We start from the raw sequence: 25,639 nt of genomic DNA on the forward strand, positions 1-25,639 counted from the left end.
CTGAATTTGGTTCGAGATAATCTTTATATTTTCTCTTTCTAGGATGTGCCATTTGTATCAACAAATAAGCTGCAAAATATGTAGAATTATTACGAAAATATTCTAAATCCTAGTCTAGAGTTGACTCAGGTGAAAGCAATTCCGAATTCCGCGGCCGCGTGTCCCGTCCGTTGTTACATCGCGCTTGGTTAAGAAAAATATTACAAGGTATTTGGCATAGTGATTTTAAAGAAAAAAATAAATTAATGATATATACATATTATGTTAACACTTCAATGCTTTTCTTTTATTAAAATACTAAAAATAATTAGTGGCAACTATTTATTTCAAATTGGCCATCACCTCCCAAGATCTCTATTGAGCGGTATCCGAATTGAGCTAGGTCAGCAGATTCCTTCACTGGCTGTTTGATCTAGTCTTATCGTACGGTACCACTTGTCATATTAAGCAGTCATATTAATTTCATTCATACATAAAATGACAATTCTTAGGATTACAAATAATGCATCATGATATAAATTGAGCTCTTAATTTGTTTACTTTGACTTTGGGCAATATACTAGATGTACAAAATTACCTTAATACCGTAGGTCAAAAGTAAAATTATGAAAGTAAAGACTATCATGCAGAACGATCTACGGTCGTATTAAATGCCCGCGCAATTCGAATTCGCGCCCAGCGCTAGCACGCAGCGAGCTCATTTTGGAAACGACCACGATCCGTCTTCACTACTTTCTCTGAGATCAGCCATTATTATTGTGTTGTCAAATTTCGTCAAAATCTGTTTCAATAATTGTTTCACCGTGTATTCCAGCAGTGGTGATTCTAGTGTTGTTTTGTCACCATGACCAAGTTTAACTTTGCATATGTGAAGTTTCTGAGGGATAATTATAAGGCTACCGTTCCCATCACTGACATCAAACGGTTTGATGCGAAGTTTCACGAAGTGTCCAAGTGTTATATGGTGGCTTGGTGCGACGACGACGGGATGGATGTATTCTACAAAGCCCAAATACTGATGTTGGCAGGTACGTTATCACTTAGATTATAGCTAGAAATAGAACAGATCTAGTGAATTGTTCTTGAAAATGAAATAAGTCACCTCTCTTCTGTTCTGATTATGATATGAATATGGATTGCAAAAAAGCGGTTAAAACGTAGATTCTTGGAGTTGGACCATTTTTTCTGATGAGAAAACAAAAACTTTTTTATTCTCACTTTTTGTATCATGTAGGCCTAAACGTAAATAAAATAAGTCTAAGTTAGACTACGATACCTGTCTTCAGGTTATAGCCTACATAGTACACTCATTCAATGAACAAGGTTATGATATAACCTTGTTCTCACAATCTCAGTTACATCTCCATGACCATGTCATGCATGTGTGGCAAAATAAGGGTGGCAATGTTTGGCCTATTTTCTCTTTTTTATGGGACAAATGCTTGATTTTCTTACACTGTCAGTTTTCATTACAGCTATTCATTATATAACTTGGCTCTTATGGAAATTTAATTTTATGAATTATTTTTTTCTTAATTATATTATAAATAGAGATTGAAAAATGAAAATTTTCTTGCCATATTACTTTCCACCAATAGGGGGCGTACACAAAAATATTCCCAAAATTCAAGTTTTTGAACGTTCTGGTAAATACAAAAATTATTCCCAGGTTACTAATGAAAAATAAATTGCAACTGTATGGAAATTAGTAATATGGGCCACAAAAGTTATATTTTCATGTTTTTTTTTAAGTGTGTGCTCAATACAGCATTGGCATACCATAGTCCTACCTGTAGATTGACTACAGGCAGGATGGTAGCAGTGAACAAGTGATAAAGTATAGGCCTAGTGACGATATAGCCTAGTCTGTATAGGCATTGACCCTAGCTAGGCCTATATATTTTTTTTAATTATCATTTTGGATCTAGGGCATGTAGGGGGCCTAACCCCTTTTGCAAGCGAGCAAATCTAATTTAAATGAAAAGATATATTTTTTTGCCTCTTATTTCATTTATGTTTTAAATTTCTAATTGTCTTAAATTTCTAATTGTCATCAGAGCGACTAAAAATCCATAGGCCTAGTTTTTTAGACAGAAAACAATAAATATGAAAAATTGACCTAACAAATGAGCTCTTCAGAAAAGTTTGGCAATAACTGAAGGTTACAGGTAGGTCCACTCAAGGAAATAAATTCTCCCATATTATACATGTATGCAAAAGTGAATTTTCATGATACCCTAGCATGACTACCATGTGAAATTGTGTTGGTATAAATCTACTTATTTTTTTAATATTCTTAAAAACAAATCCTTTCGATTTTGCAAAGTTAAAGGCCGTTGTGATAAGTTAATGATCAACCATGACCAGTTTTGGTTGCTTAAGCAACAGATCTGTATAGGCTTCCACTGTGAGAGCAAGCTTAAAGGGATGGTCCAGGCTGGAGATATTTACAGTATATTTTGATAAATAGAGTAGACTTCACAGAGCCAAACTACTGAAAATTTGATTGAAATCGTGCGACAAATATCAAAGTTAAATTTTAAAGATTTATTCAGGTGAAACAGTTCTAGGCATGCCTGCAATGGGCTGATGATGTCATATTCCCACTTGTTCTTTTGTATTTTTTTTATATGAAATGAGGTTTATTCAACATTTTTCTACCAAGAACTGAAACCAATCAGTTTGACATCCGATTATAATGTGCATTACTGTAGTTATTTATTGCTGTAACGTATTATCATAATGAAAACACATCATTAAACACATTATGATAAAATCAAACATTTATGATTTCATGTTTTCACAAAAGAAAAAGGAAGTGGGCATGTGACATCAGCCCACCTAATGAATATTCATGACCATAAGCATATAACTATTTTCACAAAATATTGATAAACCTTAAAATTCAATAAATTGGTCATTGGTCATTACATCTGCTTTTTGTAATCATGATTTTAACATGATCCGTGTTGCTGTTTAAATTTGGAAACTCACACTGAACACACCCTTTTAAAGAGAAATTCCAGTAGTTGCAGGAAACACTGATTTCATGAGAAAGTCTGTAAAACCAGGCTTAATTGTCAGTATATCATCGAGGATCTAGATCTGGTACAGTTACATAAACTGAACTTTGTGAAATCTTGAAATCTACGCTGAAAAACGTTCACACTGAAGATCCCCAATACAGATAGGCACACATGGGACAGTGCATTATTATTGCTGGAATAAAGACCCGACGAAAGTGACCGAATCCGCACTTATTTTGCTTATTTCTCAGGAATTACACAATTTCTCGCAGAATCCTTTTGTACATATTTCTTATTCATACAAACAGACACTTGGGTGGTCATTATATTAGATTCTGTAAAAAGTCATTTTGAGATCGTTACCAAAACTGGAATTTATCTTTAAGTTGGCATACAGGTAAAGACTGGTACAAATTGATACAGAAGTATCATACATGTAGAAAATTGAAAAAAATGTGTTCTTTTATGGACAAGCAATTACATTATTTTAGGCCTACCTAGTAATGTAAATGAGAATGTTTTTATGTAATGAGTAGTATTCAAACTAAAGAGTAGGCCTATACATACTGATTAATACATGTATGTTTCTTAACAGAGACTGAACTGGAGATACAAAAGAGAATTAGAGATGGGCCTCGGATGGCAATTCCGAAAATCAGAGACTCCTCGGTCGAGGAAACGGAGGATGAGCAGGCACCAGAACTTGCTGCCAAACAGAATGCAACAGACTTTGCAAAGAAGAAGGTAATAGTTTTTGGGGGTTTATGCCTTTTCCAATGCTACATGTAGCAAGGTTAAAATAAGAGTGATATCTCATAAAGCTGTTGTTGGATCTTTTTTATGTATTTGTTTTTCTGTCAACTCTGTTAATACAGCTCTATGCTGATCAGGTCATGAACTTTTCAAGCTTTAGTGTATTTCAAGGCTACATGTACAATCAACAGATGGCATTAAATGTAATAGATATGTTTGCATTTGTGTTTCATTGTTATGCATGTACATGTATCAAGATGCTTCCCAAATGCACTCTTTGGGCCCTACGCTTTAAAAATTTCATGTACCAGGATCCACTTCTGCACACTGTCACTTTTACTCAATTGGGAATAATAGAATGTTTTTAAATGTTAATTTCCTGGGTGGAGAAAATGGGTATAATATAGTAGAAGGTACATGTGTGGGGAATGAATGGCCAGAGCGGTAGGCAAAGGGCGTGGTTCTAACTTACAGAGACATGAAGTGGACAACCACAGGCTAACTCAATGATTGCCAGTGATGAACTGCCCTGGGCTGAACAACTTTGAACATCAGGGGTTTATTTGGCATAAAATGATTACATGCTTGATTTGCAGAGATAAATAATATAATAAATATTCAAGTAGCAAAGGTAGCAAATAAAAGAAATACATGAATATACATGTAAATGGCAAATGAATAGCTGCTATTGAATATTAATGAATTTAAGTCAGAGGGAGAGAATGAATCAGAGAATAAGAACTTAGCAAGAGTATGAGTGGACATGAGTACGAACAAAAGAGAGGAATGGAAGAGGGAATCTGGTATGTTTAAAGGAATGTAAAGAAGGTGATGGAAGAAAGGGTGGAATTTTGATGAATGACAGAGAAGAGAGGATGATCAAGAATAATGACTATATAATGTAATAATGACTAATAATGACTATTCTTGAAACCCTGTTCACACTACAGCTCTACAATTTGTGGATGTAGTCATCGTCATATCAATTATTCTTTTTTTGTCCAATACACATAAGTAGAATACCCCCCCCCCCTTAATATTTTGCAACGAGAGTGATAATGAAAGGAAATTTCAAAATAAGTTGAGCATGCTATGCAACATATATTTCGCAGCCCACCATACTTTAAAAATATGAGTTCCAAAACTACAAATGGTCAAACCTAATTAAATTTTTCATTCTCCTTTGGAAGAGTATTTGGTTTTAGGATTATTTTGAATTTCCACCAAATAAGTACGTATGTATCTGTTTCTGTCAGATTTGCGAAATATAGGCTTGGCAGCTTGATTGACATTCCCTGTAAGATAAAATATGTCAGGACAACTCCCCCTCCCAAAAAAAAGATTTAAAAAAATACATTTTTGGTATGGTTATATTATTAAATAATAATCCATTCATTGTTACTCAATTTCAGAAAGAACAAAATTCTGCAATGGCAAAGGCCAACAAGTCGGCGCTGAAAGAAATCATTTCAAACAAATTGGCCGCGAAGAGAAAGCAAGATTCCTCGGAAGACAGCACAGAGAAGAAGCTGAGACTTGAGGTCGCGAAGCTGAAAAAAGAAAACCAAACACTTCGCGACCTCAACAGAAGGCTTCAAGAAGAAGTCCTCAACAAAATTCCAAAAGGTAAAATGAGCAACAGGACTATTATATCACATGTAACAAAGAATATATCCCCCATAATTTGTTTGATATATTGAAGCCATGTCACTGATTTCATAATCATTACCGAAGACATTATTTAAGAAAGAAACAGTGTACACTATTTTTTTGTGCAATATTACACAGAAGCAGGAATTTATGCCTTAATATAAGAATCCTTTTTCACATGTATTAAAAGAGTGTACTGTAGAGTCTTGATATTGTGTTGACAGCCAACCTCATCATACATTATCTTATTTAAATCTCAGCATTGGTTCAACACAAGCCTATTGCCCCTTCGATGGCCTCCGCACGTTCTCTCTTCGGTAAGTTAATTATTTTTGTTACTTCCATATTGTAACTAACTACATATGTCTAAACTCAGAAAAACGTGAAGACAATTATTTTTCCCCCAACTGTAACATGAAAAATAAACTGGTATTACTGTTTATAATTTGAATTCAAACATCTTTTAAATCTCAGGTGATACTTCTCAAGCAAAAGCAACTACATCAGTGGCCAGCAGGCCCAGCACCGCATCCTCAGCCACCACCGCATCCTCAGCCACCACCACATCCTCAGCCACCACCGCATCCTCAGCCAGCACCTCATCCTCACCCAGCACCTCATCTTGTAAGTTTTATTCATGCAGTTGTACATTCCTGTAAGAAACAACTCTTCATTGACAGACACCCTTTTTATAGCCATTCATTATGTATTTCTGGTTGTTTTCCTTCTTTTTTTCTAACTGATAATTTCTTTCAGTGTACCGTATTTAAATTTCTTACTTCCCATCGTGCAATTGCTTTCAGGGGGGGGTATACAAAACTTATATAAAAGGGAGGTGAAGCTACAATATTTAGACAAATAGGTGTTAACATGTAGTGTACGGAAGTTGAATATACCATAAAATGATAATTCATAGATCAATTTGGAATATTTCAAGTTCATACTGATACCTTCTTTCATGTCCTACATACATGTAGGTCTATAACTTGTACATTTATATATTCTGATGATATGATGACATGCTACTGAGAGACTCAATGATGCTAGATACTTTCAGCACCTTTCATATATTAAAAGATGAAAATCAAAATTGAAACCTTAAAAAAAATTCTTGGTCCAATTACGTGAATCATTGTTTGTTTCATGGATCATGTACATCATTGTTTGTACCTCATTGAGAATCAATGGGGGCCTTTTTCCATTATTATTTAAATAATTTGGAGAATGAATATGGTGAATGTATATAAAACAGTTCTTTCATACAAAGTACCATGCATGTACACAAAGTTCTGTTTTTTATGAACACTATAAAACTATAAAAGCCATGAACTTTTGTGTGTAGTCAGGCCTGAATCAGTTTTGGATGAGAGTACCAAAGCCCTGCCTGATTTTGCCCCCCTCTTTATTACTCTGAATTGGATACAAGTGCTGAGATAAAACCCTTACTAATTTCAAATCGCAAAATATTACTTAACCCTATCTAGGCCGGGGGGGGGCCTCGGAGGCCCCCCCCCTCAACAAATCGCGCGATATTTTCGCCGTGCGAAATTTTTTGACCGCGCCGCTCGCTGAGTTTTTACTTTCAAGTCTTGCGCAACTTTTGAGACCAATTTTGCGTCACCCGGGTACGTGGTTCCGAAATTACGCAACATTATGTAAGTGCATGTCAGACCGAAAATTGCTCAAAAACGTGATTTCGTGTACAAAGTCAATGCAAATTGTGTTTTCAACCAAAATTCATAAATGTATGATTATTTTTAGTTTTGCTAGTCTAAATGTATTCATTTTATGATTTTTATGATCACAGAAGAGTCCTCAACAAATTTCATTGAAAAAACAATGAAAAACAAAAGGTCAAAAAAACAAAGAAATACATAAGAAATTGCAAAAAACAATATAATACATAAGAAAATGAGTTGATATCACAATTTTTTTCATGTACTCTTGCTAAGGACACCACAAAGAGTTTCTATACCAAAAATTAGTACATTTGGAGCTTTATTTAGGGAGTTAGAGGAACAAGTATGATTTTGCATACTAATTACGCATATATTAGCATAATCACTTCATAGTGATTCACATGAAATAAATTAATATACAATCTTGTAGATTATGTCCCAGACAACCCGCGTGCCAATTTTCGGCGCGATCGCGCGGTCGACGGCTGAGATCTTAGGGGGGGGCCTGGGAGGCCCCCCCCCCCGGCCATAGGAACTCCCAAAATACCCCGGCCTAGATAGGGTTAAACAAATTGGATGCATGGCATACTTGGTCGCATGTCATAAGGTGGTCCAATTTCGCGAACAGGGTAAAAATGGTCAAAAATTTTATTTTTTTATATGTTATAGCTATTACCATTCTCTAAATAATGAAAAAGTTTTAAGTCTCGACTACCTTTATTTCTCCTTAAAATGACTAATTAACAGCTAATTATTACATAGACATCAATGTAAATGTGAATTTTGAAATGTGTTTTTCTCAAATTGGACCTGCTGCACATAAAATGGTGTCAAAAGTTAATGCAACATTGGATCACCCTAGTAAATTGCAGTTATAATCTTGAAACATCAATAATTAAATCTGTACAAAAAATTGAATAATTATCTATTATTGTATGCATATTAATTATACTAATTAATTAACAGTATTTAATTTCACATTTTTGCCCCCAAAATACCTGTCACTGTATTTATATGCTTGGCAAAACAACAACATCATGGGTAGAAATGTTTGTTGCAATGATACACAACATTTGTGCTAAAAATTGAGATTACAAATTAGATAATTAACCAAATCTCTCCGGTTTACTAATTGATTAGGTTGCAGATCAGAGCTGACATACACATGTATTCAATTGCTGCATATTTTCAAAATTGTCAAATTTTTATGACATTTAGTTGTTCCCTGCTTTGAAACACCCAGAAATATGAGGATAACAGTCATATTACAGATTATAGTAAGTTGTTAATTAGGTTTAATTAATATTTTATCATTTACCGCATCCACCGGCTCCGCATCCACCAGCTCCACCACCCCTGTTACTTCAAACTTAATGTGCTATAGTTTTTGTTCCTGATATTGTATTGATCTAATTCATAGTAATATATTTAGCCTATAGTTCTAGCTTCAAAATGAGATATTACTCAATAAATTTGGTCAAGATGCTGTGATGTAGCAACAATTTATCCATGGCACAGTGTGGAAAATTGTTCATACGCCACCCTTTTTGCATACCCAACTTATGAAATGCGACCACTTGTATTCTGCATATTGAATCAGAAAATGAAAATAAAACACTAAAGGTTCATTTTAATGGTCATTCTTATAACTCTGTACACTATATATATTCTACTCAAATTATTGAGAGTGATATTGTTATATGCGATACATAAAATGGATAGCTATTGCCACACTTTCTCAAAACACAGCTTCATGTCCTACATCTCGGCCTACAGCACCCCATACAGTTTCATCCCCACCAAAGGAACTGGATGCCTTGAATACAGCAACAAATTCCAGTTCTGTTGATGGAGAGGCAAGTATTTTTTTTTCTTATTTTCAGCTCTGTGCATCTTTTGCAGGTCAAGTCTACCACAGGAAAAAGTTGATTTGAATAAAAATAGTGAAAAATCAAACAAGAATACTGCTTAAAAGCTTAAAACAAAATTTGCTTATTTTTCACAAAACAGAGTCTCAGTGATATGCAAGTAACAGAGTTGATGTCATTCAATTCCTTTTAGTTTTCATTGTTTGAATTATACAATATTTCAAATTTCACATGTTGATACAGCAATGAAACTGTTTTGCATGAAATCAGGAGAAAATTCAAATATTTCATATGATAAAATACAAAAGAAATAGTGAGTGGATGATGCCATCAGTCCCCTCATTTGCATACAGACCAGGATGTTCATATATCTTGGAAATTTATCACCAAAAAATGTAATATCGTAACTTTCTTATTTTTATGAAATTTTCAGTGTTTGTTTAATTTTTGTCTCTCTGTCCTAATCATCTTGAAGTAGGGGTAGTCTTGTACCCTTATGTTGGATTCCACTCATTATCAAGAAAGTTAGGACTTTGCTACTTCATAATTTACTGGACTTAAATTTGTAAAAGTTTGTTCTTTATCAAGTTTTAAAACTTATGTGCACTATAGAATCCAACCTGAATATATGTTGCCTTTATTCCTAATACCGTAAAGGGGGGGGGGGGCTCATTATGTGTATAATTTCCCTGGGCCTATCAGATTTACTTGGAGTCTCATCTGGCCCTTCAGAGAAAAAGTTTGAGAACCCTATGTCTATACTATAGACAGAGAAGCCTTGACCATGTAATTATATATTCATTTCTTTTTCAATCTGCAGGTTTGCCTTGCAGAAGGAATATCCATTAACACCAGCGTATGGGAGAGAGTACGAGCGGCTAAAAAACATTCAATCTTTATTAAAGATCTGGCCGTGGCGTTGTATGGAACAGAAGTGCTACGAAACAGCTCCGTGGAGGGCAAGTTGAGCCCAAGGCACAAGAAGATGCCAGGGAAGGTGGCCAAGCCAGCACTATGCATGCAAAAGATGAATGCCATAACAAGTAAGTCACTCAGGATCTTCTTTAGCCCACCAAAAACTTATGTCCATGTATGTACATTTGGAGTCAAAAGTTCATATACCCTGGACTTAGTTTTATTTTTTCAATTAGTTCAAATTGTGAAATCAATCAAATCAACATTCATGCCTTTCGTCTGATTTATTTCTCACTGTTAAAAAAATATCAGATTGTATGTTCTTTCCTCATCAAGAACTCTCCAAATTTAATTTTGTGATAGAAGATCCACTTCACCTTGGCCCGTCTCATCTAGCCCTTCAAAGAAAAATTTTGAGAACCCCTGCTCTAGAATATTATGGCTTTGACTGGCATCCCTATGAAAGGCATTGTTCATTTCACAAGAGAAATTCATCTTCGCATAGAATGACTTGTAAAGTGTAACATATCTGCACCCATAATCAGATATGAAATATTTTCCAGTATAAAATGAGAGTAGAATTGAAATAAAGATATCTCCTGTCAACATCCTCCTCTCTCTCTCTTATCGCCCATCCATAAAAAATCAGCATCCTCTCATCCCCTGCCTACCATCCTGTCTCTTTCTGTCTTCCTTCTCTCTGAACACCACCCCGTCACACCTCCCTGTCAACTTTTCATACTCTCCTGCCTTCCCTCTGTCTAACCCCACTCAGACCTCAACTAACATCCCTACCTCTTGACCTCCCCTTTCTCTGTCTTTCCTTCTCTCACTTCCAATTCCTCGTCCTCTTAGTTCTTCCCATCTCACCCCTTGCCTATCACAACTTCTCTTCCTGTCTTCTCTTCTGGCAATATAAAAGTCTTGTATATCATACTTTGACATACATGTAGGACTGTGCATTACTAGTTGAGCTTTTATCTGACTCAAAAATGCTATTCAAATTTGTAAAGGACAATTATTCCCTATGAAAGGGAAGTTGGAAATTATGAGCCGTTATGTCTCATGAGTAAATGAGTCCTGATTATGAATTAGTACAATAAATGTATATTTTCAGACTTTTTTGCTTTGTATTGGAAGCATATCGTGCGATGCTTCAATGATCATGAATTGCTTTTTATTTTTCTTAGAGATGAAATAATATTGGGTGGGAGGGCAGTTGACTCAACCCCCTTTGAGAGATCTTTGCTGCTGATCATGCAAGCGTAATGAAATTAATGCATGATGGTAGTGTGCAACGTATTCTGAAAGGCTGTATTATTAAATTTTAATATAACTTTCATCAAAATCGGTTATGAAATAGGCAAGTTATGGACATTTAACCCTAAATCTCCCTTGGTATTTTGATTCTTGTTCTTCGGGGGGGGGGGCATTATTATCCCCCTTAAAGGGGAAGTTCATCCTGAAGAAAACTTTGTTGTAAACATAGCAGAAAAAATAGTAAAAAATATTGGTGAAGGTTTGAGGAAAATCCGTTAAAGAGTAAGAAAGTTATTAGAGTTCAAAATTTTGGATTTGTGACGTCATAAACGAGCAGCTGCCCCATTTGTTATGTAATATAAAATGCATGAATTTCAAATTTTGTATGGTTCCAGATGACTTAATTTTGTTTTCTATTCATGATTGGGTGTGAAATGATTTGTCTATTGGTATACAAAAGGTACAGTGAAATCCATTTTCAATTTTCTGAGAAAATGACATTTCCTTGATTTTTTTACCATTCACTATGTATGAATGCTGCTCGCATATGACGTCACAAATCAAATCATTGAAATTCTAATAACTTTTTAATTATTTGATGAATTTTTCTCAAACCTTCGGCAATATTTTTCATTATTTTTTCTGCTATTTTTACAACAAAGTTTTCTTCAGGGTGAACTTCCCCTTTAAGATCTCAGCCACGGATTGCACGATCACAATGAAAATTTGCATTATGGTAGAGAAAAATGTAATCATTGCATTGGTAAATTTCACTGAATTCATATATTTTTATTTTATATTAACTTTTCTAATTGATTCATGAAAACATACTTTTTGCTCTAATTCACTAAATAAAGCTCTTAGAATGCTATTTTTTGGTGAAAATATTCTCTAAAGCATTATTAACAATTGTGAATGAAAAAATTCTGGACCATTTTCTTATGTATTTTAATGGTTTCTTATGTATTTCTTTTTTTTTACTTTTTTTAATTGTTTTTGTGATGGAAATCTTTCCAGACTGATTCTGATCAGAAATAGGCAAAACTAATAAAGTTTAATCAGTAAAAGTAGAAATAATGATACATGAATTTTGGCTAAATACAAAATTTGCATTGGATTTGTACATGAAATCAAGTTTATGAGCAATTTTGGGTCTGTCATGCACTTACATAATGTACACAGGCTTCACAAATTTGGTCTCAAAATTTGCGCGAGACTTGAAAGCAAAAAGTGAGATAGCAGTGAGGTCAAAAAATTTTGTGCAGCAAATATATTGCGAAAATTGTTGAGGGGTCCATTATCCCCCCCCCAAGAATTAGGGTTACGAAGTATTGCATTTTCTATCGGGATCCTCAAATTGGCAGAAGAGGGTCCCCATAGAAAGTACAAGACTTTTTAACTTCATTACTTGCTTAATACTTCACAACAAATTTTGATGAAACTTGTTTTAAATTGTTCCTCTTGTTTTACTCTTTCCAATAAGATTGCTTCTCTTGGGTTTTGGTTTCCTTTCATTTATTCAAAATGATATTCAATTTTTAAATGCCTTTACTTCAATAGGATAATTCTGAATAATCATTCTTTTTGCTCTTATTCACCACATAAAGCTCCTAGAATGCTACTTTTGGTGAAAACATTCTTTCGAGCATGTCCAAAAATTTCAAGTGAAAAATTTTCAGTTGAAAAACAATGTAGTTATGTATTTTTGTTATGTCATGAATTTCTTATGTATTCCTTTGTTTTTCATGAAATTTATTACACAACTTTTTTGAGGCATAACTGTTGAATTCAATTGATTTCAGCTGATGAAAATACAAATAGTCATATGTCTGACCTTATGAATAAAATGAGAAATAGTGCACCAAATCATGTTATAGAGCAAGTTTCGGTCGGACATGCAAATAAGTACAAAATGCAAATAATGTACCCAGCCCTCATATGGACTAAAAGGTTCACAAGACTTTAGAGTATGTGAGTAGCACTGTCAAAAATATTTGCTTGGTCGCAGAAAATGTTAGTCTAGAGAAAATTGTGGGTGAATGTTTGATGAAAGTCATCACACAACAAAAGAGTTTTGCATTTTTAAATTTTCAATTTTTGACGCCATACATGTATGTGAGCAGCTTCCCCACATATAACTAATTCCATAAATTACACATTGTTGCGCAATAACTTGCTATGATTAGCAAATTTTTATGAAATGGGCCCCAGATCAGTAGTTTAGAGCAACCTTTATTTTGCAGTGGTGCAATGTTTGTCTCGAGGATAAATGATTAATTTCAAAGAAAAGATTTGCTATTAACAAATTTGTTGGAATTAATTTTTCCTATTTGCTCATTAGCTTTGGGATCTGCTGTCTGTTGTGTAAGTTGAACTTTATGTATTGTAAAATATTAATCCTGCATCTTTTTTGTTCTTTTTTTTATTGTACAGAATGTTTCGAGGAGAGGCTCCAAACAAAAAACATGTCCGAGGAGGAAAGAATACAGGAACTAGGACGAATGAAAAAATATATTGGAGAAAAAATTCAGGACTTGAACAAAAAAAACTAAGTATCAAAGGCAAGAAAATTAAAGCTGAGAAAACAATACATCATGATTAGGAATATTTACTTGAAACAGTTTCATGCTTCCCAAAGTTAATATTATATAAATTCTGACTCTGGGTATTAGGCCATGCCTGTTGATGCCTTATATACTCGCCTTTCTGTGTATTTTATTGGTCTTGCATTTTATACTATTTTTTTCCCCTAAATATTTGAAATTTAAGGTCTGCTTTATTTACATGTACAGTATTTCTCTTTTTTTTCATTCAAACAATTTCACCTGTTTTTTACTGGTAATTGCAAAAGTGTCAAATTTAAAGGCACCTGTCACCTTAAAATTGTGTAAACAACCTTGCCAGCTGTATGCATGTTGTCTTTTAGAAAGGAAAAAAGTATTTTGAATTAAACTTTTATTTTTATTGATGGTATCTTTTTATGATTATAAATGTAAAACAAGCTCAATATTTACAATGTTAATCAGGGTCATGGCTTTGTCTTTCGCATAGTAATTAATCATATGAAAATATTTTCAAAAAGTTTCTCCTTTGTATATTCTACTTCAAGTAACCTGTGAAAATATAGATTTAAACTTCATTTTCTACCTCAGATGTATCAGGGATTATGAAAGGAAAAATATATAGACACCCAAACTTGCAATCATTTAGGCTGAATGTTAAAAAATTAAGAATGTTATTCATAAGGTTAATATTTTGCTTATATTTGTAAACCCATTTTGTGCTGTTAACTTTCTATGACTTATGAAATACTGTATATGTGCAATTCTAAAGAACAATGTGATAATATTTTACTTCAACTTGTCCAAAACAGATCATAAACAAATGTTGTTTTCCTTTTTTGTTTTTTCCAAGAGCAACTTCTTTTTTTTTTAGCCTGAACTACAAAACTGTTTTTTCCACGTGAGCAGTTTATTGATACTGTATTGTTCTTCAAAAACTTTAAGATTATTTTTTTTCCTAAAATGAAAAACAGACTATGATAATGATTATATAACTGTTAGTGGTAATACTTTACTAGTTTTCAAGTAAAATTGGCTACTGAAGGAAATTCACTGTCTATAGATTTAGGGTAGCTTCAGATACTTTGCATTAGTCTGCACCATCAGATTTAAGAGTGATTTAAATGTTGCTTTGAAATTCCTAGTCAAGATTATGAGCAGGGGGTGTGTAACTTTGTTTTCACTTGTTTATGTCTTTTTTTAGGGGGGCTCCATGTATCATTTATGTCATTTAGGCTGAATGTTAATAAAAATTGTTCATAATTTCATTCATAAGCATAACATTTTGCTTATTTTTGTAAAACTATCATTGTGTGCTAATAACGTTCTATGACAAAGGAAATACGGTATACATGTAATATGTGCAATTCTAAAGAACAATGTGTTAGTGTTTTACTTGAACTTGTCTAAAACAGAACATAAAGACATTTTTTCCTTTGATGGTTTTTACCAGAGTAACTGTTATTTAACTAAAGCAGTTTATTGATACTGTATTTTTGACCCCCAACTTTCAGATATTTTTCTCAAATGAAAAACAGACTATTATAATGATTATACGAAACTTAATGTTAATACTTTGCTTTACTTGGCTACGAAAGGAAGTGTGTTCATTTCTTATAATTATTCACTCTATAGATTTACATTTAGGATAGATTTAGACACTTTGCTTTAGTCTGCATGATTTAAATGTTGCTTTGAAATTCCTTGTCAAGATTATGAGCAAGGGGGTGTATTACTTTGTTTTCACTTGTTTATGTCTTTTTTCGGGGGGGGGGGGGGGGACTCCATGTTTAACATCAGAGTCCTTTATTAACTTAAATGAAACATAACCCATTTTGAAACAACTCAGATGATATATTCCTTTTTTAAATGTGAAAACACAGTGCAACGTAACCAAGAAAATATAACTTGAAAAAAATTGGGTGTCTAATTTTAAGATGGATGTAATTGAATAGGTGCCTTTAACAATTATTAGTCACGTATGTCATCCTTCCAAGGTAGTCTGTCACTTAAATTACATGAACCTTTGGTGTATTCACTTATGTTTTGTCTTGCCATACTAAAAAAAACTTACCTCGACAAAAAGTATAATAATTTCTCCATAGTGCTCTCAGTCTGTATTCTAAACTATGTTAGGAGTGTTGACCATAAACTGATGAAAGTCAGCCATTTGCCAAAGAAAAAAGTGGTCATGATATCCTTTGCCAAAGATACAATGTTATATTTATACCCGTGCATTTATGTTCATAATAAAAGTTGTTTTATAATGAATATTATGACTCTGAACATTTCTTCTGGTTTCATACAAATAAGGTTTCTTCTCATATATTAGCTGGTGTGTAGATATTAGATTAGGTTTGCGCTGGAAGAAGTTGCCTGTATCCAATTGGTTTCAACTGGAACCAGTTGGCATCCAATTGGTTTCAACTGGAAACAGTTGGCTGTGTCTAATTGGTTTCAACTGGAACCAGTTGGCTGAATCCAATTGGTTTCAATTGGATCCAGTTACATCTAATTGGTTTCAACTGGAACCAGTTGGCATCCAATTGGTTTCAACTGGAAACAGTTGGCTGTGTCTAATTGGTTTCAACTGGAACCAGTTGGCTGTATCCAATTGGTTTCAATTGGATCCAGTATGGTTTCAACTGGAACCAGTTGGCATTCAATTGGTTTTAACTGGAACCAGTTGGCATCCAATTGGTTTCAACTGGAACCAGTTGGCTGCATCCAATTGGTTTTAACTGGAACCAGTTGGCTGTATATCCAATTGGTTTCAATTGGATCCAGTTACATCTAATTGGTTTCAACTGGAACCAGTTGGCTTCCAATTGGTTTCAACTGGAAACAGTTGGCTGTGTCTAATTGGTTTCAACTGGAACCAGTTGGCTGTATCCAATTGGTTTCAATTGGATCCAGTTGGCTGTGTCTAATTGGTTTCAACTGGAACCAGTTGGCATCCAATTGGTTTCAACTGGAACCAATTAGCTGCATGCAACTGGTTTCAATTGGATCCAGTTGCAATTCTTTCTGGATTTCAACTGGAACCAGTTGTTCCAATTTCCCTATTGAAACCAGTTGCCAACTGGTTTCAATTGGTTTTGCTCCAATTGGTTTCAACTGGATTTTAGTCCTGGGTGCCAAAGGACGCCATACCATGGTGGTATTCCGAACACACGACCCTCTGATTACAAGGTGAAGGTCAGAACCGCTACACTACTGCACTTAAATGTACATGTACAATGTCTTTGTCCATCAACTATCCATTGTAATCTATTAAAACGTTTCTTTCTATCTCTTTTTAATACCAAGAGCCTCATAAAAGCAGCTAGGTTGAAAGATTGGCCTCATTTTTAAAATAAACATTACTTAGAGATTGGTGCTAATTAGTACTACTACACTGTACCTCATTTGATTTGTCTGGTCTGAGCAAAGCTCCATCCCAAACCATCAATGACATTATATGCTACATTTGCTTTGTTTTAGCTTTCTTTAGAAATGATAGATTGATAATATTCCTGGCATTATTACGCTGTTAAAGTGATTGGTTAACATTGGTTTGACTTTTAAAAAATCTGAGCTAGAAGGTCACACTTGTCACATATGTCTGTGATATGTTACAAAAATGAAGCCTTGAAAAAATTGCATTCGAAAATCATTATTTACTGATTCAAAAATTGAAATATAAAGTGACCGGAAACACCATCTTAGTCACTTTCATCCCATACAGTTATGTGTACTATTTAGGCGTCTATAAGACGCCTATTTACAAAATTGGGGTTTGCCTTGTAGTTTTAGCTTTTCATTCTCAATGGTTGTTTTCAGGGTTTATTAGTTCAAATACATGCACTTGTACACATGTTTCATCTTGGTTTGAGAATTTTTTAAATTGGCTGCTCACAAAGTTAAACAATACCTTTAAGATTATTACCGCATAAGGACTGATTTCTTTTCCCTTCTCTTTGCCCTCTCACCTATATTTCTCCCTTTGTCTCTCTCTCTTCTTCCTCTTTTCTATCATACTATGTTCGATATCCTTTCTTCCCATCAGTCATTGCTTCCTCATTCTCCCCATCGTGATCACTTTTCAAGCTCCCATTTGCCCCCAAGATTCTTCTTTAAGATATGAATACTCAATTCCAACCATTCTTGCTTTTTTCATATACTTTGCATAATTTATATATATTTGACATATCAATATGTTTGTACAATTATGAATTCATGTAAAAAGAAATTAGAACGAATTAAGTTAAACCACGTATTAGCTTCTCCTCCTCCCCCTTCTCCTTAATTTGTTATGAATTGACTTGTTATAATCCATGTGCATTACTTCACTATGAAATTTGTTATGAATTGAATTGAAATGACTTGTTATAATCCATGTGCATATTATCGTTTTCTTTATGTTTGTTTATGTACATTTATATTCATTGTATGTTGCCCTGTATACTGTTCGTCTAAAACCGATAACCTGGGGTTATTGTAATTGTGTCCCTTTTTATCAATAAATTGTGATTTATATTAAAAAATAATGTTTTTTCCAAATTGGTTTTTAATCATTAATTTGTCTTACATGTATCTAGGAACGTCACTGCACAAGACTGGCATAATAAATCACTATAATGTAGGCAACTTAAATTGCAATCATATAAATTTTATATCAGGACTATGATTACAGTGTTACATAATTTAGAATTACAAATTACTATTAGTATTGTTTTTAGCACTGTCATTCTCATTATTACTATCATCACCCATCATCTTCTTCCTCCTTATAAATTCTAACATCAACATGACCATCTTATTCTTTAAGATGAATTCTACTTACTGCGGCTTTCCTTCCTTCTCTGGCAAGAGTTTCATAGAAGGTAGGGTGAAAGCTTGCATCCAGTCTAACATCGCTTAGTGACGGTGCTGAGCATATCATCACTGCAACCTCTTTTGATATACCTGGTCCGCAGCAAGGAGATCCAAAATCACCAACACTCATAATGATCTGAAAGTACATTGTAAAGCCATACATCACAATTATATTTCCTATTGGATTGCATTATGTGATATTGAGATTGCCCCATTGAATAATTTAAAATTGTGTATTCTGTAATAAGAGTATAAATGTAAATCGTAAAGTGGTATCTACAATTTTTCGTGTGTACATAGTTTAAGAAGCCTATTTCAATATGTCTATCCTGTATTCATCTCAAATGAAAAAAATAATTTTAAAGACTTGTACTCAAATATAAGCATGATCTGGTACATATGAATGACAAATTAAAACATTGTTAGAATCAAGTTGATAGTAGGCCTATTAGAGATACTCAGCAGACAATGCTCTCATGTCACTCTCTTGTTTTTATGAATTGATTGTCATTGGGTTCTTTTGTTCTATTGTTTTCATTCAAAATGAAAAATTATATTTCATTTCCAATAGCAATTTTAAGTTTTAAACTAGAATTTTAATTCGTCATGAGGACGAATTAGGTGATCCGTCTCTGATTTTCAGGATCATGAATACAATCACCATTTTTATTGAGAACAATACGATGCTCATATTGGAAACTAAACTTTTATTACGAAAAGAACATGTTGAATACTCTTGAAAAGAGGGAAATGAGAAAACGTGAAATACACGTACATGTAGGTGTAGGCGATACACATTGTACATGTTATAGGCCTATTAAAAACGATTTTAACCTACTTTATTGTGCGATATTTAAACTAATATAAATTGTAATGGTGATTAAGGAACACTTGTGAAATGTTGAAAAGAAAAAAAAAATTGATGTTCACCCTTGACCCTTGACCCTAAGGACCCAAGTCTGATGCCTTACCAATTGAGCTGCACTGTATCCCATAGACTTTCTACACAAGCAAATTAAGAGGATCTCAAATCCAATTTTGCAAGTGAAATACGGGCATGATCCCAGCATCTGATCGGAAAACGAAGACCACACTTGCGATAGCTTACGATCTCAGCTACAACATACTCCAAGCTCAGAGAAAACCAACAAATATGAATTTGAGATATGGCTTGCGAAATAGAGGAATGTAAAATCCAGTTTTGAGAAAAAGTCATTTCCCATAGAGATTGCACACAAAATGAGCGAAAATGACATTTCTCTATAACTTGCCATTTTTCAGGATGATCCATTCCTTTAAAATGGTCGCGAATGGTATCCACTTGTGAATGGAAGTGCCCCCCCCCCGGGATTCCCCCAACATGGTCTAAGTTCATTGACCCTTAATGACCTTTGACCTTGGTCATGTGACCTGAAACTCAGGCAATATATTCAGTAATACTCGATTACCCTTATGTGGATGTTTCATGAATTAGGTCCATATACTTTTTTTACAGGTATATTTTAAAAACCTAACATTAGTCAAGATTTCAATGTTGACGACGTCACCGCTAGCGGAAAAGCAGTGCCTCAAGTACAAAGTACATGGCTATAGTCTCCCTCTGCTATGCAGGCTAGACAAAAATAGGAAAAATATAACTATATGGCGCATCTCCCAAAAATGTCCCTCTGAAAAAGGGCTGATTTTATTTTAAAATGTGGTAGTATTCTCAATCAAATGTAGAGGAGTAGAAAGTTTATTTCATAATCTAACTTCTATGAAAATTTCACTGGTCTCACTTCAGTGGTTTTGAATACACACCCTGTTACATAAAAGTGGTGCATTTCAGCCCATTCCAAGTTTGCAAGACTGCTGTATTTCTTCATCAGCAAGATAACCCTCATTTTACCATCCAGGATCTGAGCAGGGAAATTTATGTGATCTATCAGGACTCATTATTTAACCTGGTCATGATCAGAAGGGTAAAAACCATCAAAAATGAAGTCTTTTGGTTTTTATTTTCATGATCATTGCATCAACTTAATAGAAGGGCAAACCACAAGTGTATCATACTTTGCAAAAGCAAACATTACATGTACTTGTAGAAATAATTTCATTTTTTCATTCAAAAAGGTCCGTTGAATTAACTTAAGCCCATTAAGTTAATAAAAAGGAATGACATCAAGAATGCAATATAGTTAAAATTGAGCATCAATTAAACATACATAACTTGTCTCTATCATTGTGTATATTCCTTTATCAAAATTGAAATGAATTGTTATTCTCAAATACTGTTTTTGCCCTTCCGAACATGCGCGATGTTATGATTTGATGAGCTTGGTTATATCTTGGAGAATGATCAAATGGGTTGATATGCTAGGCAGTGAAGAATATAAGTGGTAGCAGTGCTGCATGTATGCAAACTTGGAATGGGCTAAAAAGGACCACCCTTACATAATAATGCTTACAAAGTATCAATGCTTTAACTGTATTGAAAAGCTTGTTTTCAAACAGTCAAAGAATATTTCAACGAATATACCATGTGAATAGAAAAAAAACTTGACAACTCCAATTTAAGGTAAAAATATGTCATGAACACATGGCCGAATGCAGAGATTTTTCACTAGGGGGGGGGGGGCAGCATGTGTAAACTTTAAAAAAAAACAATCAAAAGCTAGGGAGTAAAACGACCAAGCTTGCATTGGGGCGTTTTACATTTTGTCAAGTGAAATTGAAGGATTTTGTGCATACTTTTGGTGAATTTTGTGAACATTTTCAGTAAAAAATGTAAGTTTTCAAAATTTGTGGGGGGGAGGGGTAACTGCCACCCTCCTGCGTACAGCCGTGCATGGAGGCATAATCATTATTTACGGCTGGAAAGAGTATCTTCCTACAAATAATTTGATAGCACATTTATGTGGTATGTCTTCACACTTGCATAATTCTTTGCAGTGATGTAAATTTTGATTTGCACCAAAGTAAGGCATGACTGCAATGAATGAATCCAGATTTTTATGATGCCATAATCCTACATGAGTTAGTAAACATATTTGTACATCCCTTGTCAATAAAGTTAAATTGAGAACTAATAATAAACAGTGTTTAAAAGATTAACAATTATAATGTAAATTATTTGAATTTGAATTTAATGCAACCCTTGTAGGTTTATGACATCATTGACATCTGGATTCATTCATTGCAGTGTCATGCTTTACTTTGGCAAAAATAAAAATTTACATCAGTGCAAAGAATACCTACTGATCATCCCAGCATTAACACATACCCCATAGATATGGTATCAAATTATTTGGAAGAATATACTCTTTCATGCCATTTTTAATAATTAGATGTAAATTGGGGATTCGAGATGTTAAGTTTTTATTGAAATCACCCAGTATAATAATAATATCACATGGTAAGATGGACAATATTTCAGTCCCATTCAAGATTCCAATATGTACAGTTGAGGCCGAAAGTTTACATACACCCATGGAATTCAGTGAAATTCGTTCACTTGCCAAACATCATTAAATTTACTATATCTTCAGAAATATAAATACTACCATGAAGAATTTGGTATCAAATTAAAGGGCATATTGAGCTCTTCCACATGATAGGAATACTGTTGAGATCAAAGTATATTTCAGGTGGAATTTTCGTTGAAGAAAAAAAGTAATATTAATGCCATTGTATTCTATTGTTAGTTTTTATATTTTAAACATTGTTTCATTAAAATTTATAAATGTCGAATCTATGATTTATATTACATTTTCTATCATAATATTTCACCACTGAACAAAAATGTGTAATCTGAAATGTTTGTTTTGAGAAGTAACTAGCACAAATATGAAATGTTTTTGTCAAGTTTTTATTTTTAATTTGTCTAAAATATGAAGATTTTTTGGGAAAAATTGTCACCTAAATATTTTTCAGCTCCTGGTGACAAAGCAATGTGATGAAGGGGTATGACATACTCATTAATTTGATATCAAATTTGTCATGATAGCACAAATATTTTATAAGATACAGTAAATTCTATGACGTTTGACAAATGTCAGCTTTTCTTTGAATTTCCTGGGTGTATGTAAACTTCTGGCCTCAACTGTATGTACATGTATTACTGATATCAATAAATGTAAAACAAACTGAAAGATGGATGTTTGAATGTTTTAGGATTTTTGTTTTTATGTAAGTCCATTTCAAGACTAATAAGATTTTTCTGATGAGTTTTAGCTATAACTCCTGAAGGAGTGCTCCTGTATTGAAAAAATAGAAACATGCATGATATCAGGGTACTTTTCCTTTGTATCCAACTTACCGCCTTTGAATATATCCCAGTGGATGCATAACCAGCTATAGTGTGTGTGTTTTCAACATGGATGGACAGAGATGATACTGAATTCCGAAACATGGCATTGGTATCTTCATCCTGACTCTCAAAAGCTACATCAACCAAGAAATTCATCTCCTCCTCATCTTCTTGGCTTTGGGTGTACTCTTGTAACAGACATTTTGTGGTATACTTGGCAATGTTTTTGTTCTGAGAACCAGTGAAGTACAGGAGATACCTAAACTCTTCCTTCCTAGGGATCACTACTTCCTCAATCAGCCTCTTAAATTCATTGCGATCTGAATCATAGAGAGAAGCAAGATAGACTGCAGCCATGTACTCCTGGAATAGTTTATGAGGAAAGAAGAATGTTGACTGAAGGTAGCGACTGCTCTTATCATGAATGGATGAGAGCTTATTCTCCTGTGACAACACCCCTACTTTGCATGCTGTTTCCACAGAGTCTGAGTACTGTTCAAGATCTTCTTCATTGAAAATAAGGTTATTTGATTGTAGTCCTGTAAAAGCAACCTTGGCAATTGGTTGCAGGGGTTTCTCAATTTCAGAGCGATATGTATTAAATAATGGGCTACTTAAATCTGGGATCTCTTTCTGGACATAACGCACCTTTAGGAATTCAAACACTTCACGGAATATTTCAGAGAATGTTTGAAAAGACTTCAACTCTTCTTTCTTGTTGTCATCAAGTTCTCTCCACATGTGACAGAGCATAGATATGTAGATAGGATATGGCGCCATATTCTCTGATATGATATCATTGTTTTCAAACAATTGGATGAATTCATCTGCTGTAGCCTCAGTGTCTTTGAAGTAATTGCGAATGTAAACCTTAGCATTCTCCCTGCTAAAGCCTTCCACGTGGATGAATGTGTATAGTCTTCTTAAACTATCATTCCATCTTATTTCATTGGCCTTCCATGGACGGCTTGTCACCATTACTGAGCAAGTATGAAGTTCATCTGAGCAAAGAATATCTTCAACAGTGATATCACCTCTCTCCATAGAATTTACACTGGATTTGGGATTAGTTCTTTGGTGTATAGATATACTTGATGGACTTGTATCTGATCCTACTGTGGTTTGATCAGCAGATCTTGATGTACCTGAAGGAAAATGCTGCATTACCCGTGGTTGTTTGCTCTCCTCTAATCTTGATTTTTTTCTGTTTGTGCCTTGATCAAAACTTTGCTCTCTCTTATTGCTCATTTGGGATTCTGATTTCCTGTCAGTTTGATCATTTGACTCTGACTGAGCACCTTCTGAACCTTGCTTGGTTTCAGAGTGCTGTACAACCTTGCCACTAAACTCATCTAATCCATCACAGGCAATGAATACCTTTTCTGGATTTGAACGGATGTACTCTGTGATCTGACAGGCTGTTACTGGGTTGTCCTTTGAGAGATATGACTTAACAATCTGACCAATCTTGTATCGCTTCGCTTCACGCAGAGGGATAATGAGTACCCACACAAAGTTTGAGAGATCTGGACTATCGTTTATCCAGTCCCATGCAATCTTAGCCAAGAATGTGGTCTTTCCGGCCCCTGCCTCTCCTTGGATCATAATCCGTTTGGGGAACACTCCATTGACTCTGAGATTAAAGAGATCCTTGTACTCAAGTTGACTCCTTTTACTTCGTTTTTCTTTTTCCAAGAAAAGGCTTGTGTACATATCTTCGAATGGCACAATAGAATCAGGATCTAGTGGATCAGCTCTTATCATACAGAAATCAGTCCTGTACTTGTCTTGGAGCTCATCTGTACATCTCTTAATCAGGTCAGGGGTAAGTGGTTTGGTCTCTGATACTGGAATTGTCACAGGTGTACCTAGGAAAAAAAGTGACATCTTTTAACTTTAAAGTCCCATGGAACAATTATAGACATATTTCTGCAAGCATAAGCTTTTTTGTCCTAAATGAATTTAATTCTTTTAAACTTATCAATAGAAAATGTATTGTTTCAAAGCATAAATTGAAGTGGAAATTCAGTGACGATCATAGCCCTTTTTTTAATTTGGTGCTGACATCGCGAAACAACACATTAACATGAACCTGTAAACAATGCATGCAATTAAATTTCTTGTCACGATCATGAGGTTATCTCAGAAAACTTAAAGGCCCAAATTCACAAGGGTGGTTTTGACGGTTGAGTCCATGGTTAATGTTGATTTCCTGTATGAATTATGCTTATTTTACAACGTATATCCAAAAATGTCAAACGCTTATGCAGATACACGCTATTGTCACAGTGCACCAAATTGACGCCTGCTGCCGTGGCTATCCACGCTATTTTATTATATGAGTCCATTGTTTTGAATTAGAGTCCACTCATCAACAGCGGACTCATGAATAAAATAGTGTATTTAACCACGGTAACAGGCATTAATTTGGCGCACTGATAAGTGTACATCAGCATCGGACATTTATACAGGAAATCTGTATTAACCATCGATTCAATCGTGGGTTTCAAAACCACCTTCGTGAATTTGGGCCATTAATTTGCCAAAAAACAAGAAAGTGCCTCCTAAAATGAGAAAAAATTTACACTTTTTGTTAACTTATGTCATTTATTGGGCCAACAAGTCGTGTGACCTCGAAACTTAAACAGCTCATTGTTGTAGAGCATATTTCAGCCTCAACATCATGTCATTTGATCACTCTTATATGGTTTTATCAATTCTTATTGCCCTATATCCCATTATTTATGGTAGATGCAGTATTATATATTCACAATTTTACATT

General features: G+C 34.3%; 2 protein-coding genes across 8 annotated transcripts in view; one reads left to right on the forward strand and one right to left on the reverse strand.

Moving 5' to 3' along the window:
* LOC121416770 overlaps positions 1-25,639 on the reverse strand; it is a 63,201-nt gene that overhangs the window by 365 nt on the left and 37,197 nt on the right. For 5 of the 6 annotated variants that reach the window (XM_041610241.1, XM_041610237.1, XM_041610240.1 and 2 more), the window contains 2 exons: positions 22,867-24,725; positions 18,538-18,705 (listed from right to left, as the gene is read on the reverse strand). In XM_041610241.1, coding sequence (XP_041466175.1) covers positions 18,538-18,705; positions 22,867-24,725 — 2,027 coding nt within the window. Of the gene's footprint in view, positions 1-5,982; positions 6,083-18,537; positions 18,706-22,866; positions 24,726-25,639 lie in introns of those variants that run through there. The other variant, XM_041610239.1, reaches the window with a different exon arrangement.
* On the forward strand, positions 8-16,159 carry LOC121416772 (platelet binding protein GspB-like). Of its 2 annotated transcripts, XM_041610244.1 has the most exons (8): positions 8-1,028; positions 3,622-3,770; positions 5,192-5,405; positions 5,690-5,746; positions 5,904-6,053; positions 8,858-8,964; positions 9,797-10,019; positions 13,585-16,159. In XM_041610244.1, exons 1-8 carry the CDS (start codon positions 845-847, stop codon positions 13,701-13,703), a joined length of 1,203 nt encoding a protein of 400 aa, XP_041466178.1. In that variant the 5' UTR covers positions 8-844; the 3' UTR covers positions 13,704-16,159. The 2 variants fall into 2 exon arrangements, with proteins under 2 accessions (XP_041466178.1, XP_041466177.1); XM_041610243.1 differs by lacking the exon at positions 13,585-16,159 and having other exon boundaries at positions 9,797-11,272.

The sequence above is a fragment of the Lytechinus variegatus genome, chromosome 6 (genome assembly GCF_018143015.1).
Source record: "Lytechinus variegatus isolate NC3 chromosome 6, Lvar_3.0, whole genome shotgun sequence".
Lineage (NCBI taxonomy): Eukaryota > Metazoa > Echinodermata > Echinoidea > Temnopleuroida > Toxopneustidae > Lytechinus > Lytechinus variegatus.